This window comes from Hippopotamus amphibius, chromosome 8 (assembly GCF_030028045.1).
Source record: "Hippopotamus amphibius kiboko isolate mHipAmp2 chromosome 8, mHipAmp2.hap2, whole genome shotgun sequence".
In the NCBI taxonomy this organism is placed as follows: Eukaryota; Metazoa; Chordata; class Mammalia; order Artiodactyla; family Hippopotamidae; genus Hippopotamus; species Hippopotamus amphibius.
In genome coordinates this window covers 53842333-53860207 of record NC_080193.1, presented here as the reverse complement: position 1 = coordinate 53860207, position 17875 = coordinate 53842333, and the positions used below count along the sequence as shown (strand labels likewise).

The following is a 17875-nucleotide window of genomic DNA, read 5'->3' as shown; positions in this document are numbered from 1 at the left end:
GCATATTTTTAAAATCAATTTATTTATTTATTTATTGGCTGTGTTGGGTTTTTGTCACTGAACATGGCAGTGCGCAGGCTTCTCAGTGCACTGGCTTCTCTTGTTGCAGAGCAGGGGCTCTAGGCTTGTGGGCTTCAGTAGTTGTGGCAGGTGGGGTCTAGAGCACAGGCTTAGAAGTTGTGGTGCACGGGCTTAGTTGCTCCCCGGCACGTGGGATCGAACCCGTGTCCCCTGCATTGGCAGGTAGATTCTTAACCACTGCACCACCAGGGAAGTCCACAAAAGCATATTTTTTAAAGATTGAATGGTTTATGTATTCTTTATTAAACCAAAGGGTCCTGATACTAGCAGATGGGGGACATTTTCTTTATTATTCATTTTAAGATAGGGACACACCTTTGGACTGAGATTTATGGCCAAGGATGTGGCCTGATGTTTTATGCAGATCTTGTAGATTTTCCTCTTACGTGTTATAAGGAGGAAAATGGGTTAATATTTGGGAGTAACCGAAGTCACTTCCAGAACTTTCATGTCAAAAGAAAAACCTTTAAAAAGCATCAGCCCTTTGCAACTCTGTCATCATTTCAGACCCCAACCAATCCCTGCTTAACAGGCACCCTTACTTCTTGCCAGCTCCAATCCTAATTCTTGACAATTTATGTAACCTTGCGGGTTTTGCCTTTACAAGCCTCCCCCGTTTTATAGCGGAACACAATTCAAGTGCTTCTTGAATCTGTGTCTCCCAGGCTGCAGTGCTAATAAACCCCCAAATAAACAGCTCTATTTCAAAAATAATAAAAATGGAAACAGCATCAGTAACAGAGGTTTTAGAACAACCCCAGTTTTGTTTCTCTCCACAGCTGTCAAGCAGGACTCGGTGGGTGTTCAATCTTACATTGCTCGTTCCCTCATGGACGGCTTTGAAGGCCCCTCTGGGTACAGCCGGAGGTTTGGGCTGTACCACGTCAACTTCAATGACAGCAGTAGGCCAAGGACTCCCAGGAAATCTGCCTTCTTTTTCACCAGCATGATTGAAAAGAACGGTTTCCTCACCAAGGTAGTAAAAAGACTGCCACCACCCAGTACTGCAAACGTCCTCCGGAAAATCAGAGCCTTCACTTTTCCATCCGAGGTGCCCTCCAAGGCTAAAGTAGTCTGGGAAAAGTTCTCCAACCAACCCAAGTTTGAAAGAGATTTGTTCTACCACGGCACATTCCGGGATGACTTCCTGTGGGGTGTGTCCTCGTCAGCCTATCAGATTGAAGGAGCTTGGGATGCTGATGGCAAAGGCCCCAGCATCTGGGATAACTTTACCCACACACCAGGGAGCAACGTGAAAGACAATGCCACTGGAGACATAGCCTGTGACAGCTACAACCATCTGAATGCCGATCTGAATATACTTCGAGCTTTGAAGGTGAAGGCCTATCGCTTCTCCATCTCCTGGTCTCGGATTTTCCCAACCGGGAGAAACACTTCTATCAACATACATGGTATTGATTATTACAACAGGCTGATCGATGCCTTGCTGGCAAGCAACATCTCTCCCATGGTGACCCTGTCCCACTGGGACCTGCCCCAGGCCCTCCAGGATATTGGAGGCTGGGAGAATCCTTCCTTGATTGACTTGTTTAACAGCTACGCAGACTTTTGTTTCCAGAACTTTGGTGACAGAGTCAAATTCTGGATGACTTTTAATGAGCCCACATACCAGGCATGGTTGGGGTATGGCTCAGGGGAATTTCCCCCAAACGTGAACGACCCAGGCTGGGGACCTTACAAAATTGGCCACGCCATCATCAAAGCTCACGCCAGAGTCTATCACACTTACGATGAGAAATACAGGCAAGAGCAGAAGGGGGTCATCTCTTTGAGCCTCAGTGCACACTGGGCAGAGCCCCAGTCGCCTGGGGTCCCCAGGGATGTGGAGGCAGCTGACCGAATGCTGCAGTTCTCACTGGGCTGGTTCGCCCACCCCATTTTCCGAAATGGAGACTATCCCGATGCCATGAAATGGAAAGTGGGGAACAGGAGTGAACTGCAGCACTTAGCCACCTCCCGCCTGCCCAGCTTCACCGAGGAAGAGAAGAGGTACATCGCGGCTACGGCCGACGTGTTCTGCCTCAACACCTACTCGTCCAGAATCGTGCAGCATGCAACACCCAGGTTAAACCCGCCCTCCTATGAAGATGACCGGGAGCTGACCGAGAAGGAGGACACTTCCTGGCCCTCCACAGCAATGGACAGAGCTGCATCCTGGGGGATGCGAAGGCTGCTCAACTGGATCAAGGAAGAATACGGGGACGTCCCCATTTACATCACTGAAAACGGAGTGGGGCTGACAGATACGAAAGTGGAAGATACCGATAGGATATTTTACCACAAAACCTACATCAATGAAGCTTTGAAAGGTACGTGAGGGTTCATGTCCCCCTTACAAAATCTCCCGACATCCACATGCCGTGTGCCTGAAATGGTTTGGCAGAGTGGATTACAAACCATCAACAGGTCTCTCTTTTATACCCTAATTCCATAATTCCCTGTCTGGGGTCACATGTCCCTTTGGGAAACTGAAAAAAGCAATGGTCATCTCCCCAAATGTACACACCAAGTTCCACGGGAGTATCCTCATGGGTCCATCCATTCATTACTGAACAACTTCTATGTGACAAGTTCTATTCTAAGTGCTGGGGACACAGCAGTGAACAAAACAAACAACTTTCTGCTGACACGGAGCTTATATTCTGGTGGGTTCCATGCACCCCAGAGCAATAAGCTCTTCTCTAATTCACATTTCTGTATTTAACTTCTAAAGTGGGCTGAGACTTGAGATTCAGACATGTCCCTTTACCCCAACAAAAGAATTTGATTTTGCAAAGATAAGTCATTCACACTTGCTATGGGGGCATCATTGTTGACAAAAAGAGACAAGATGACCTGTCAGGGCGCACATTACTTGAGTGTACAAGTAGGTGGTTTAGGACTACCTAAAGTGAGGAGCCAGTATGTGACTGGGCTTCTCAGGGCCCCTTCCCTCCTGGTGTAAAGCTCTCCTCTGATGTCTGTGGAATGTTCCCAGCCTACAGGCTCGATGGTGTGGACCTTCGAGGATACGCGGCATGGACCCTGATGGACAACTTTGAGTGGCTGAATGGCTACACGGTCAGGTTCGGACTGTACCATGTTGATTTTGATAACGTGAGCAGGCCTCGCACAGCAAGAGCCTCCGCCAGGTACTACACAGAGGTCATCACCAACAACGGCATGCCGCTGCCCAAGGAAGACGAGTTTCTGTATGGACAGTTTCCCAAGGGCTTCAGCTGGAGTGCGGCTACCGCTTCGTATCAGGTGAGGAATTCAGGGCAGTCCACCATCTACAGCAAACCTACTATGTGCCAGGCTCTGGGGATGGGGCTGGAGAGGGCAGGCGGGAGCAGCGGATTTTCACAGACCTGTGGGCAGGAAGTACGGCTACCATCAGGGGAGTCAGGGAGGCCTCTTCCCAGACAGCCTGGTGGCTTCACGTCCCCAAATTCAGGTGGACGAGCCCAGTCACAGGGGCTGGGCTTCGATGGGTGTTAGCAGGCCAGATGGAGCCGGCAGAGCCTGGCAGAAACACTTCGGCAAAGATGTGCAAATATGAAGACTCTCAGCTGGACGCCCTTACTGGTCACTCAGTCTCTTCCAAGCAGACAATTGGATCAAGATCGCTGTCACGTGGGCCTGAGCTTTTTCTGATGTCCTGGTAACATCATACCTCTACCTTATTCATGCTAAATGCAGCTCACTAATACAGAAAATATGAGGGTTTACTTTTCCTCAGGAAAAAAAAAAAGAAAAAGAAAAAAACAAAGAGTGGCTTACCCAGGCAGTCGGGGTGGGACCTGCTTTGTTTTCCTTGATGCAGCCGTGGAGGCTCTGCGTCCTCAGCGTGGAACCTGGGTGGGGTCATTGGTCTGAGCTGACCTGACGCTAGGTTGCTCAGCCCTTGGGGTTAGGTGACCACAGCTGCTGAAAACGTTTCTGAGGAAGGTGAGGGTAGCTACTACTCCCAGACGATCAGACTACCAAGGTATGATGAAGCCTCAGACCAAATCCTGCCACATCCAGACATATTTTAACTAAGCACACAAACACAGAAACTGTTCGTGTATCCTGCTGCATGGCCTGGAGGAAACCACAGCTCTTGGTTCTCTTTGGTGCTCTGGTCAACACTGTACATGAAAGGTTCACTTGAGTAAACACCAAGATTTCAGAGACAGGATCCTGTTACTCTTACTTCAGGCAGACAGAATCCTCTGTAGCAGGGTTTCTCCAGCTGGGCCTGATGGACATTTGAGGCTGGATAATCGCTTGTCGTGGGCCTGTCCTGTGCACTGTAGGATGTTAAGCAGCAAACCTGGCCTCCGCCCACTAGATGCCAGTAGATTCCTCCCCCAGTTATAACAACCAAAAATGTCTCCAGACATTACTAAGTGTCTCCTCGGGGACGAAACAGTCCCTGGATGAGAACCACTGCCCCACAGATTTATAGCTGGACGTATTTATTCTAGGGCTAGGTCATGGGCTGCAAGCCTGAATCAGTTATTACTGTGATAGTTGACAAATGGTGATTTTCTACGTTCAGCACTGCTTTTATATTTATTAGGTGGCATTCAACAGAAAAGCTGAATTTTGTCCTTTCTCCTACTTAGTTACTTACATTTTATTTCTATAGAAATATACATCAATAGATATTAGTATGGCCTCATGAAGTCCTATTTTTTTTTCAGTGTGTTATACCTTTGCTGTCATTATGTATGTAGATGCTTAAATGCGCACATGTTGCCAGGTGGATTGTCCTTTAGCTGGATCTTGTGTCCTTTTGATTTGGCCCATCACTCTTTGAGCACGTTCCTAATTCTTTCTGGCACAAGATGTTCCAGGCTCATCTTGTCTCTTTTCTGCCCCAGCCCTGTGATCAGCCATTTCTCTAATGAGCCCTGGTCCCTTTTACTGGATAAGGGCATTTAGAAGCCAAGATCTGGGGTGCCGGGTGTGCTCGCTGCTACTAGGGTATCATTACTTCTGTGTCCTCTCAGTGGACAGAGCTAGAAAATACATGTGTGTATGCACACACATACATGTGCACGTATACCTATTTCTACATCCACCCACATCTTTATGTATGTTAAAAAAACACAGATACCTCCAATTCCAATCCAACTCCACAGGGTTAATGCTGGCCTTCCCACTTTTCAAATTTGTATCTCTTTTCTCCAGTGATGAGAACTCGAGCTCCTAATACCCTCAGCATAGTCACTCATTTGCTTAGTCCCGCTGCATCAACTAGTCTCCCAACCACCAAGCCATCTCCTCCACGCAGATGGACCACACGGGGTGCGTTCCTGCTGACCCCACGCATTCTCACAGGGGCTGTGCAGGCCAAGCCTGGACATCCATTTTTGGTTAGAATGCCAGCACTGCCTTAGCCACAGCTAGTCACAGAGTATCACACTGTATATGCTGAAGCATTTTTTTTTAATTTATTTATTTATTTTATTTATTTACTGGCTGCGTTGGGTCTTCATTGCTGCACACGGGCTTTCTCTAGTTGCTGCAAGCGGGGGCTACTCTTCATTGTGGTGCACAGGCTCCTCATTGTAGTGGCTTCTCTTGTTGTGGAGCACGGGCGCCAGGCATGTGGGCTTCAGTAGTTGTGGCACATGGGCTCAATAGTTGTGGCTCATGGGCTCTAGAGCACAGGCTCAGTAGTTGTGGCGCACGGGCTTAGTTGCTCCATGGCACGTGGAATCTTCCCAGAGCAGGGCTCGAACCTGTGTTCCCTCCATTGGCAGGCGGATTCTTTGCCACTGCGCCACCTAGGAAGTCCTATGCTGAAGCATTTTAAAGTAAATTATAGAAATCACACCTCTCAGACTACCTAAGCCCATAGGCAGGCATTTGCCCAGTGTCTTGTGGTCTGTTTCCCGTAGGTTAGGTGGGAGGAGGAAAAGGAGGCACAGAAACAGTAATACACACCCTGATTAGAAACTCTGCTCTACATCTGGCATCACTAGGATTTGTCTGGCCATGATTGGGGTGGAGGCACGTGGAATTGTTCATTCAAACTTTTAGTGAGCACCCACCATACACCAGACACTGCTGCAATGAACACTGGGCCACCAAGGTGAAAGATGCAACACCTAGACCTCAGACTTGCGGGAGAGAAGCCAGTCAGCAAATGCACAATTGTGCAGTGCAGTGCGACAGTGCTGTGATGTTCAGAAAGTGTGTACAGGAAGCTGTAGTTCCGAAATCAGGGGGTGGCAGAGAAGGTGATGCGGACTCATGTCCTGACTCAGGACTCACCCACTGACTGGGAAGGGCTTGACCACATGACTTACTTAGACCATGTCTTGTCATCTTTAGATCGAAGGTGGGTGGAGAGCAGATGGCAAAGGACTCAGTATTTGGGACACGTTTTCTCACACACCGCTGAGGGTTGGGAACGATGACATCGGAGACGTCGCCTGTGACAGTTATCACAAGATTGCCGAGGATGTGGTCGCCCTGCAGAACCTGGGCGTGACCCACTATCGCTTTTCCATCTCTTGGACTCGCATCCTCCCTGACGGAACCACCAAGTACATCAATGAAGCGGGCCTGAACTACTACGTGCGGCTCATCGACGCACTGCAGGCCGCCAACATCCAGCCCCAGGTGAGGTGGGGCCCTGACCAGGCGTTGGCCAAGTCCTCTCAAGGGAGCGAGATGGGCTGGAGAGAACATTTATTGTGTAAAAAAAAAATGCTGTTTTCCAGTTTAATTTTTGAATTGTCAATGAAGATTTTCCTTCTGTCCCTGTCCCCCAGGCATCTGCTCCCCTCCTTACAGGTGACCAAGTTTGCTGGGTTCTCATGTCCTTTTGTGTATGTGACCAGTAGGCATGTGTACATATGTATGTATATGCGTTTTCCTCTTTTTTGCTAATGGTATGATATGTATAGTTTGGTACTTTTTATCTTTTTTTTTTTAATTTATTATTTTTTGGGGGGTACTCCAAGTTCAATCATCTGTTTTCATACACATATCCCCGCATTCCCTCCCTCCCTCGACTCCCCCCCACCCTCCCTTGAGTCCCCCCCACCCTCCCCATCCCAGTCCTCTAAGGCATCTTCCATCCTCGAGTTGGACTCCCTTTGTTATACAACAACTTCCCACTGGCTATCTGTTTTACAGTTGGTAGTATATATATGTCTGTGCTACTCTCTCACTTCGTCTCAGCTTCCCCTTCACCCCCCACCCCTCCCCAAACCTCGAGTTCTCCAGTCCATTCTCTGCATCTGCGTCCTTGTTCTTGTCACTGAGTTCATCAGTACCATTTTTAGATTCCGTATATGTGAGTTAGCATACAGTATTTGTCTTTCTCTTTCTGACTTACTTCACTCTGGATGGCAGACTCTAGGTACTTGCTTTTATTTAACAATAGTTCTTACAGATATTTCCACATCCATACATATTTTCCTCATTTGTCTTTTTCTTTTTTTTTCAGTTATGTGGAAATTGTTTGTACCTTACTTCTCTAATCACTTCCCTATTAATGGCCACTCTTCCCTGTGATGTTTCCACTCTCTTGCCATCATAACCAACACTACAATGAGTAACCATAGACACGTAATTACACTAGGATGGAAGTTCATCTGCAGGATATGGTCCCAGGAGCCAAACTGCTGCGGCAAAAGTGCATGTGTTTTTTTTTGTCTGTTTGTTTTTTATAATTTTATTTATTTATTATTATTATTTTTTGGGGGGTACACCAAGTTCAATCATCTGTTTTTATACACATATCCCCGTATTCCCTCCCTCCCTCAACTCCCCCCCCACCCTCCCTGTCCCAGTCCTCTAAGAGTGCATGTGTTTTTAATCCATGGGTTATTATGAATAATAATACAGAAGCTCACTTGTGGGCTTCTTTGCTGTCACCAAAACTTTTAAAATTTTACTTGAGAGCCTAAGAACACTTTTCCTTTTCCCCTGGGCCATTTATGATAAAGGGCTGGAGGGCACTAGTTCTGTGTATCCCTCTGCTGTAGTGGCTGGAGAGTCTGCCCTGCAGCCAGAGCAAATCTCTGCATTACAACCCCCCCATCCCCACCCCAAAGCAGAGGTTTTTACAAATAAAAGTGCTACCTGGACTCCTCACACTGCTAATACTGCAGGTACAAATCAGCCATGCAGCGTTTATTACAGTGCACGTGAGTACTGGCTGTGATGGAGAGGGGAGTGCCAGGGGCTGCCCTACACGACCCCAAGATCTAGAGGGAAACAAGCTTCATCCCACACAACAATTCAGAACAACATCAAAAAGAACACAACTCAGGGCTAAATGAGTTTCCTGTGTTTTTAAGATGTATTTATTATTTTATTTATTTATTTATTTTGGCTGCATTGGGCTCTCGTTGCTGCATGCAGGCTTTCTCTAGTTGTGAGTGGGGGCTACTCTACGTTATGGTGTGCAGGCTTCTCAGTGCAGTGGCTTCTCTTGTTGCAGAGCATGGGTTCTAGGCACGACGGCTTCAGTAGTTGTGGCTCACAGGCTCTAGAGTGTAGGCCCAGTAGTTGTGGTGCACGGGCTTAGTTGCTCCGCAGCATGTGGGATCTTCCCGGACCAGGGATCAAACCCGTGTCCCCTGCACTGGCAGGCAGATTCTTAACCACTGTACCACCAGGGAAATCCCTAAATGATTTTCTAGTTCTTATTTTTTTTTAATTGATTTTAAATTTTTATTTATTTATTTTTGGCCATACCATGTGGCATGTAGGATCTTAGTTCCCCTACCAGGGATTAAACCCGGGCCCTTGGCAGTGAGAATGTGGGGTCCTAACCACTGGACTGCCACGGAATTCCCTGTAGTTCTTAAGGGCATTGAGACACCACAGAAAAGTCCTGTGGCCAGAAAAAGCTTCATGTGTGGGTCTTGAAGAAAGAGGAGATTTCAGGTGGGTGGGCAGCAGGGGAAGGGCATTTCAGGCTAAGGGAGAGACTGGGTCTGAGCTGAAGACGGTTGGCAGCCCAGTGGAGACCCTGGCATGGCCAAGATGGGGTGTGTCAGGAGCATCAAGGGAAGACCCAGAGAGAGGAAAGGCCACCACGTGGATGTGGCCAGAGGGGCCCCTCTCCAGCAAAGGGTTCCCAGGTCCTCAGGAGGAACCTCCAGACACATCAGATGTCCTTGGGGAAGCCCCTTTACAAGCAAAATGCCTCCATCCCCCTGAAATCCTCAGAGCCTCAGACTCAGTGCACTCTATCCTGGAGGTTCTGAAACGCTAGCATTTCTGATCCTTGACTACAACCGCAGCCAACATTTGCCGAAGAGCTGGCAGGATGTCGGCCACTTTTCACGTCCTCTGTCACGTGATTTAAGCCTCACGATGATTCGATGATTCCGGGACATGGAGGTCTTAGTGCCTGAGCCCAGGATCACACAGCTGGTAGGTGGCAGAGCTGAGACTCAAATCCAAGCTTCTCTGATCCAGATGTATGAATTTCTTACGCTTCAACACTGCTGTCCTACCCTCCCCTCCAAAGAACCTTTGAGGCTTTTTGTGTCATCATTCACCCTCAGCTTTAGCAGTAGACATTTATGCTGGTGCATACAGCATCGGTGGCTTGCCATGAAAAGCAGGTTGATGGAAATGCTGATCTCGCTTTTTCACAGGTGACCATTTACCACTGGGACCTCCCTCAGGCACTCCAGGATGTCGGAGGCTGGGAGAATGAGACAACTGTACAGCGGTTTAAGGAGTATGCAGATGTGCTCTTCCAGAGGCTGGGGGACAAGGTGAAGTTCTGGATCACACTGAACGAGCCCTTTGTCATTGCTTACCAAGGCTACGGCTATGGGACAGCAGCTCCAGGTAAAGGTCCCAGACCTCACTCGTCAGCTCTTTGGAGCGTGGCGCTCTCAGCACCACAAAGACATGCAATCCAGGTGGCCCTGGAGGAGGCCACGAAAGCCGCAAGGCAGTGCCTCAGAATCCCTGCCTCCTGCTCAGGGCTGCCTGACAGGCAGCAGAGCTTCCCCGTCCTGACACCACTCCTGCTGAACATGAGCTTCGTATCTCAACACCTCCAAAAGGCTCCACTGCCCTCTCTGTGCAGCTGATCTGCTTCTGATAGGAAGCTCCCTGAGATCAAGGGTGTGGACTCATCGATACAGGAGAGGACGGTACACCAGATTGTACAAATCCAGTGTTTTTTTGCGACTCCCAAAATGTGAAAGTTTCTAATATTTGATTTGGCCAGAGTGGGTTTAACCTGACTTGAACCAATATGAGGTGATATCCCTCTTAGAGTGAACATTCAAAAGTTCTGCAGCAGACATGTTAGTGTCTTTAATCATGAAGAGCTGTCCTGGGCCCTGCCAGGATCATATGTAGCTATGTTATATGCATCTTACTACCCTAGTAAGACACGGAAACCTTTTAATTCCAAAATACATCAAATTCTGGGTATTTTTTTTTTAATTGAAGTATAGCTGATTTACAATGCTGTGCTCCTAAGAGGTTTTTTTTTTTTTTAATAACTTTTTAAATATATCTTTGATTTCATGTATTTATTTATTTTTGGCTGCATTGGGTCTTCGTTGCTGTGCGTGGGCTTTCTCTAGTGTTGCGGAGCATGGGCTCTAGGCACGCAGGCTTCAGTAGTTACAGCGCATGGGCTCAGTAGCTGTGGCACATGGGTTTAGCTGCTCCGCGGCATATGGGATCTTCCCGGACCAGGGATTGAACCCATGTCCCCTGCATTGGCAGGTGGATTCTTAACCACTGCGCCACCAGGGATATCCCCTCCTCAGTTTTGAATAAGGAATTGTAGACCTGTCCTTGTCCCTTGAGAACCCTCCCATTTTCCTTTTCTCGAGTTCTGAGCCTTAGAGCGTAAATTTGTGTTCATTTATGGGATTCCTTGGGGTTACATGTAAAAGCTGGAAAGAGCCATGGAGAGATCTGCTTCAACGTGTTACCAGATGTATCTCTCATTGGTCCTTGGTTGATACTTTGGTTCATCGTTCCTTCAACACATGAGAGGCAGCCTGTCTCACAACCTTTGCTCTCAAGGAATCTCAGCTGCTTCCATCAGCTATACTCTCCAACTCTTACTTTCACTGTGGGTCCCCGAAGACTGCCAGGACGTTACCTCCTGAGGCACACACTCTTCTGCGTACTTTGCCTGAGACCTATGAGCCACTCTTTGGGCGAGGGATACAGAAACCAACATCTATCAAGCGCCTTCTCTTCACAGTGCTTCTGGGTACTCTGCACACATGGTTTCATTTCCTTCTCATAAGAACTCTCTATTGCTCATTGTGCAGAGGAAGGAACTGAAAAACTGAATTACTCACCCAAAGTTACATGGCCAACTAGTAAGAAGTGGAATTCCAGGATTTGAATTCCATTCTTCCTCAAGCCAAAATCTGCAGTCTTTTCCCCCAACACAAAGAGGCCATCTATAGGCAGAATAGTGATATTCTTGACCACATTTATTCTTCAGTGACATCTATGTGTCTGTTTCTAGGAATCTCCTCTAGGCCTGGCACTGGTCCCTACATTGCTGGCCATAACCTAATAAAGGCTCATGCTGAGGCCTGGCATCTGTACAACGATGTGTACCGTGCCCGTCAAGGTGGCGTGATTTCCATCACCATCAGCAGTGACTGGGCTGAGCCTAGAAACCCCTCCAACCAGGAGGATGTGGAGGCAGCCAGGAGATACGTTCAGGTCTGTTTTTCCTCTGGGCATTGTTTTAACTCCTGCTCTTTTCCCTCCTGTCATGATCTAATAGAAATAGAATTACATTGCAAAACAAAGATTTAGGATCTAGGCCCTGTGTTGCTATTACCTTATTTTGTGCACTTGGGAAAATCATCTAATCTTTTTGTACTGTAGTTTTCTCATCTTTGAAATGGAGGTGACCTAGCTACCTCACAGGTTTGCTGTGATGAAAGTTCTTTGGAGTTTTAAGTCTTAAAAAAATCATTTATACATATAGCTCTTGCTGGATGCAGCACTGGCTTGAAGCTAAATAATAGAAAGAAACTCTACCTCTTCAATCTGTGGTTTGACTATAGTAGCTAATAGAACTGGGCTGCAAAGTCACATTTCGCTTCTAGGTGTCACCATCTGATTTTACTTACTCTGCCTAAGCATTCCTTAAGTTGGGGGTTTTAGATTCTGTGAAACTCGTTAGCACCCCTAATTTTCCAATTCCATGAGTTTAACATAAGGACATGCATCTTTTGGTCATGGAATTTTGCTCCTAGGAGGTGGAGACACAAGTAAGCAGGTGCCAACATGGCCCACCCTTAGTTCAGTCTGGGCCTCTGAAAGGGGAGAGAAGAACGGCGCTCTTCAGGCCACAGTTTTTTGCTACTGTCTCTGAAGAGGTTTGAAGGCACCCTCTCCCATGCCTCAGCATCAGGAAATAAAGGCAAGCGTATCTCTCTCCAGACTGCTCCCCACTTTTGCTTCTGAGGAGCCCATAGACTGTGACATTTCTGAAAGGACACCAACGACCTTGGTTTGCCAAATTCTTCACAAACGAACTCGACAAACGTGGTCAAATTAAAAAGTGCAAACAGGAACTTAATGTTCTATTTGCTAGCCAGCTGAGGGGAAAGCCTGGGAACAAAATTCATTCCCTCATTTTAGACTCACAGAACTGGTGAATTAGAGCAATAATTTGTTTCCTGAAACCTAAAACAAACCTCAGGAAATGTTAGGCTGCAGTCTTCTTACCACAGCCTGTCTGTGAACTGTGATCCCGTAGCTCAGGACTGATGTGCACGCATCAGCTTCCATTGAAACAATTTCTCACCTCAGAGTGAACTGAAGCTTCTTTCACCAGAGTGAGTATGTTCCAAGCCTCATCTCTGACTGAGAACGGAAGGCTGTCTTCACCCCACAGTTCAGGCAGCAGCCAGCAGGTGAGGGGAGGCTGTGGAGACAGAAGCCTTTCAGGCCCCACAGCATCTTAGCACTTGGGTGCCACGTGTACCCTCTAAGGATACGGGTGGCCTGGAGCTCATTCAAGAAAACAGACTGAAAAGTTGCCCACTTCAGGGTGGCAAATCCAAAGCCCATGAAGCATCATCCTTTGCCTGGGCAACCAGGAGAGCCTTGCACCTCCGCCCTCCTTAAAAGGTTCTGGTGAGTCCTTAAGCACGAGGATGGGGAAGAACCTGCTCTGTGGTAAGAGAGGAATCAGGAACTGGAGGCTTGGGGTTTCTCCCTCTCTAAGGGCAGCCAGGCAGCATCTATCCAGCCCAGGGCCCATGCTCAATTCAGTTCACATCCCTCACGCTGCAGTGGGTGCGAACACGACCCTGCCCACAGTGAGCTCCCAGCAGGGTGACAAGACCTGTGGGCATCTGAGCTGCAACATGGGAGCGACCACGGGAGAGATGCACATTTAAGACTGGGCTGGGGAGAAGGGGCCCTGGGGTCAGTGACTCCTGAGCAGGGAGGCTGCTGTCTCCTGTGGGCCCGCCTGTTGATGCCACGCTGTCCCCCCAACCACACCCGCAGTTCATGGGAGGCTGGTTCGCACATCCAATTTTCAAGAATGGGGATTACCCCGAGGTGATGAAGACACGGATCCATGACAGGAGCTTGGCGGCAGGCCTCAACAAGTCTCGGTAGGTCCCGGTGCCATGCACTCAGCCATGACAGGGTCAGGGGGAAGTCTGGTCTGTGGTGCCCAACTGAGGCTCCTAAGTGGACGGCACAGTGCTGGGAGCGTGGCCACGGGGGTCAGAGAGGCGTCTCTCAGGCAAGTTACTATCTAAGCTCCCTTGCTCGCTGGGAAGATTACACATGAGTGTGTATGTGAAGCTCTTAGCCCAAGACCTGGCATGGCTGTGACAGGCGACTGAGACAAAAAGTATTGCTCTTATTATTATCACTATTCTTCAGAATAGCCAGGAAATCCATCTGCAGGGGACCTATTCCTTAGCAACCCACTCCCTCACTCCAAAAGCAAATTCCCCAGCTCGTCCTATCCTATTTCATCACCTTAGGAGTGAATGTGGGTAGCAATGGGTGACTCTTTGTCCATCCAAGTGCTTTTTGTCCTTTGGCCAGTAGGTGGCAATGGTTTGCACCAAAGCAGTCCTACTTCCTGTCAAGGAAGTAATAGCAACATCAGCAACACCTAACATTTCCCCATCTTCTACTGGCACTTTTATTGCTATTTAAAGATGAGTAAGCTGAAGCACAAAGATTACAGCAAGATCGCCCAGCAGTTCAGTGATAGAGCTGGAATCTGAAAGCAGGCAGTCTTGACTGCAGGGCCCATGGTCGGTTTGAGTCATCCAGCTGGGATTAGAGGTGTAGTGTGGGGAAGGGGACACAGTGCCCTGGCCTTCTGGGAACAACAGAGCGCCAAGGTAGCTCATGTGACCATAAGGGGAGGATAAAATTCAAAAGGCAAGCATTCCTAACACAGCCTTTGAGTCTTATACAGCCCAGCTGTGAGGATGAAATAACCCACCCTCACTCTTACAATGCACACATGTGCTGGCCTCATTAGGGCAAGCGCTGCTGAGCCAAAAGGTCTGATCTGTCAACCCCGGTCTCCAACCAGCGAGTGCTCCAGTCCATCGATATAACCTTACAAAGCACCTACTGTGTACTGAGGCCAAGGCAAAGTCCAGCAGGGTCCATACAAAGAGGGGGTTCCAAGTATGGCTCCTCAAGTGCTGACACACCATCTGGGAAGACAGTGACCTTCATCACTCCAACGAATTCTATTCCCCAATTTCTTCATGCAAGGGAAACTCTGATGAGATCAGGGCGGGCTGGGTAGACCCAGGAGACTTCACAGACGAGACAGGATATCAGCTGAGCTGGGCCTTGACAATGAACAGCATTTGAGAGAGCAGAGGGCCTTCTGCCCAAGGGGGAGGGTGTGAGCACCTGCCACAGGTAGAAATGAATGAGTGGGGCACCTGCAACGGGAACTGGGGAGGACTGGCCCAGCAGCGGTGGGAGGGCCAAGGCCACACAGTGCAGGGCCTGGACGCCGGGCACAGGGCTCAGCCTTGATGCCACAGGACCTGAGGAGCCCCTGCTGACTCCTGAGCAGGGACGTAAAAGGTGTGGGGGCAGGGGCTTGGTTTTGCCCTAGTACTTCAGAAACCCCAGGGCGGGGAGGTTCTTCCCCAGGTTTAGGGTAGCAGAAAGGTCAAGATCAAGTGTCAGGCACCTAAGCAGGGCATTTTCTAGGCCACCCTAAACTTGCAGCATGTAGTCAGGATTTGGCTGAGAGGAAGTTGTAAGTGTTGCACACAAGTACATGTTAATCAAATTGTACAGAAAAGTCACATTAAGAATACATGGAAAGAATGTACATGTGTATATAACTGAGTCACTTTGCTGTAGAGCAGAGTTTTTTTCAATTAAAAAAAAATACATGGAAAATGTTTCACCAGATGTTTAAAGAAAGTGTAGTGAAATCATGTGAGCAGGAAACTCCAAATCTCAAAAGTTCAATCAATTCAATTTGTAAACAGGGTAGACTTTATAAGCATACACTTTGGAGAAAAGCACGCCTAAACAAACCACAGTAAAAACTTCCAACAGGGAGACAGGGTCTTGTAACAACAGAAGGAGGCAAGGCTTGTGGTCTGGTAAGAGGCTCGGGTGCTTTCAGCAACAGCTGGGAGAGCCTCTCCTTGCTCCTGGCCAGCTGCCCATAGTCAGTTCCAGGTACCTGAGTTTAGAGCCCTCCACCGACCCCACCCCGGTATATGTTCTCTTCCCAAAGCCCCACACCCTTAACGATCCCTTCCATCCAGGCTCCCTGAGTTCACAGAGAGTGAGAAGAGAAGGATCAACGGCACCTATGACTTTTTTGGGTTCAATCACTACACCACTGTCCTGGCCTACGATCTCAACTATGCCTCTTGGATCTCTTCCTTTGATGCAGACAGGTAAGGAAGGGTGCCTGGAACAAACTTTGGAAAAGACAGCAAAGTGCCCCTCTCCTCTTACTTAGAGGCCTGTGCAGCCTCTGAAACTGCCTCCTGATGCCATGTATCTTGGGGTTTTCAAGATGAGCCCCATCTCCTGAGATACCTAATAAAACCTCTGTCAGTCAAACAGTAATACAGACTGGGATTTCCAAGATGCTTTCCATTAAAGCAGACAGGCTTAAGAGTTTTTAAAAACATCAAAAAAATTTTTTTTCTTTTGGTTTTCTTTTTTCGTCAGATTTGTTTCACTTATTACATGTATTTCAGTCAAAATAACAAGTTTCTTTTTTCCTTTTGATGGTAAAGGTTAAATTATTACTTCTGTATTTCAAATTATGTATGTTCACAATAGAAACATTGGAAAGCAAGAACAGGGAATTCCTGTGTGTCATTTCACAAGTGTGTGTGTGTGGGGGGGAGTATACTAGCTCTCTCTACATACGTATTTGTATTAGTTTATACAGAAATACGTTTATTTATGACAAAAGCCAAGATTATATGCATGCACACTGTTCTGCTCCTTTTCTGACAAGCATCCTCCCATGTCAGTAGCTGTGAAATCTGTCCAGGTTTTCTTTGGAAACAAGCGCTGACATCCCCACTGCATCCAGCCACCACCCGAGTCAGGCTTGCTGAGCGGGGCTGAGAAGGCTCCCCTGCTGGTCCCTGGTCAAGCACCCACTCGACTCTTGCTACCTCATCGGTCCTGGGACTGTCTCCTCAGGCACCAGTGCTCAGGCTTATGAAAAGCCCCACATTCAGTTCAGCTGAACAAGATAAATCCAGCCACTGATAAAACTACAGTTTTTTCCCTGAAGGATTTGGGCATTATGAGCTAGCTAAACGACTGGTCCCTATGTGAAATGCAGGAGCTTATCTCCCCCGGTGGCGCTCCCTTTGGCACAACCTGATGCCCTCTCCTTGTCTATTACTGGAGAGAGAGGCAGGGTCTTAGGCACTTGAGGCAGGTCCCAGCATATCTACCCCATCATCATACAAATGGGGGACCAAATATTGGTGTCTGTGGCTGTACCTGTGGCCTGCATGTCACGTTGACCACATATAGGTGACTTAAGGGAGCCTGTTCTCTGAAGACACAGCACTTGCAGCCCATGGGAGATGGCAGTAAGGGAAACCTAAAGCCCTTTCACATCTAGTGTGAGATGTGGCCTGTTAACAGAGCCATGGAGGGTTACGTCCAGGAGTAAGACCATTCCTCTCTCCAGGTGGAAAGCTAGAACAGAGAGCTTAGGTGGCCTGTCCAAAGTTACACCAGCATTGACCGATGCCACTACAGCTAGTGAAAAGAGGAGAATTTGAGGCAATTTAACTCTTCTGGGTTTAGCTATGACTCTCAAGTCTAGACAAAAATATAAGTTTTTTTTCCTAGTGTAAATCCTGTTTTATGTTTCATGCAGAGGGCTTCTTGGGATTTACAAATCAAGACCTAATCCTTAGTGTTTGAACTTGCAGGGGAGTTGCCTCCATCACAGATCGCTCTTGGCCAGACTCCGGCTCCTTCTGGCTGAAGATGACACCTTTTGGCTTCAGGAGGATCCTGAACTGGTTAAAGGAGGAGTACAACAACCCCCCAATCTACGTAACAGAGAATGGAGTGTCCCAACGGGAAGAATCAGACCTCAATGACACTGCAAGGATCTACTACCTCCGCAGTTACATCAACGAGGCGCTCAAAGGTATGACAGGCCCACCCCTTCCTCCACATGCACCTTTCACTGTTGGAAACATCTGCTAATGTCTGCAGTCAGGGTAGTACTGCATCCACGAGTCCCAGATGAGAAAGACGAGGCTTCTAGATCCTTTTGGGTTTAAGCCTTTCTTTGGGGCTGCACGCTAAG

At 48.0% G+C, this 17875-nt stretch overlaps 1 protein-coding gene across 1 annotated transcript in view; it reads left to right on the top strand.

Moving 5' to 3' along the window:
- The window catches only part of LCT (lactase), a 47279-nt gene that overhangs the window by 27278 nt on the left and 2126 nt on the right, over positions 1-17875 (top strand). Inside the window, exons 9-16 of the mRNA XM_057747109.1 lie at positions 861-2411; positions 3080-3348; positions 6412-6702; positions 9702-9900; positions 11561-11763; positions 13570-13679; positions 15840-15974; positions 17490-17713. Of these exons, the coding sequence (XP_057603092.1) occupies positions 861-2411; positions 3080-3348; positions 6412-6702; positions 9702-9900; positions 11561-11763; positions 13570-13679; positions 15840-15974; positions 17490-17713 (2982 nt within the window). The remainder of the gene's footprint in view (positions 1-860; positions 2412-3079; positions 3349-6411; positions 6703-9701; positions 9901-11560; positions 11764-13569; positions 13680-15839; positions 15975-17489; positions 17714-17875) is intronic.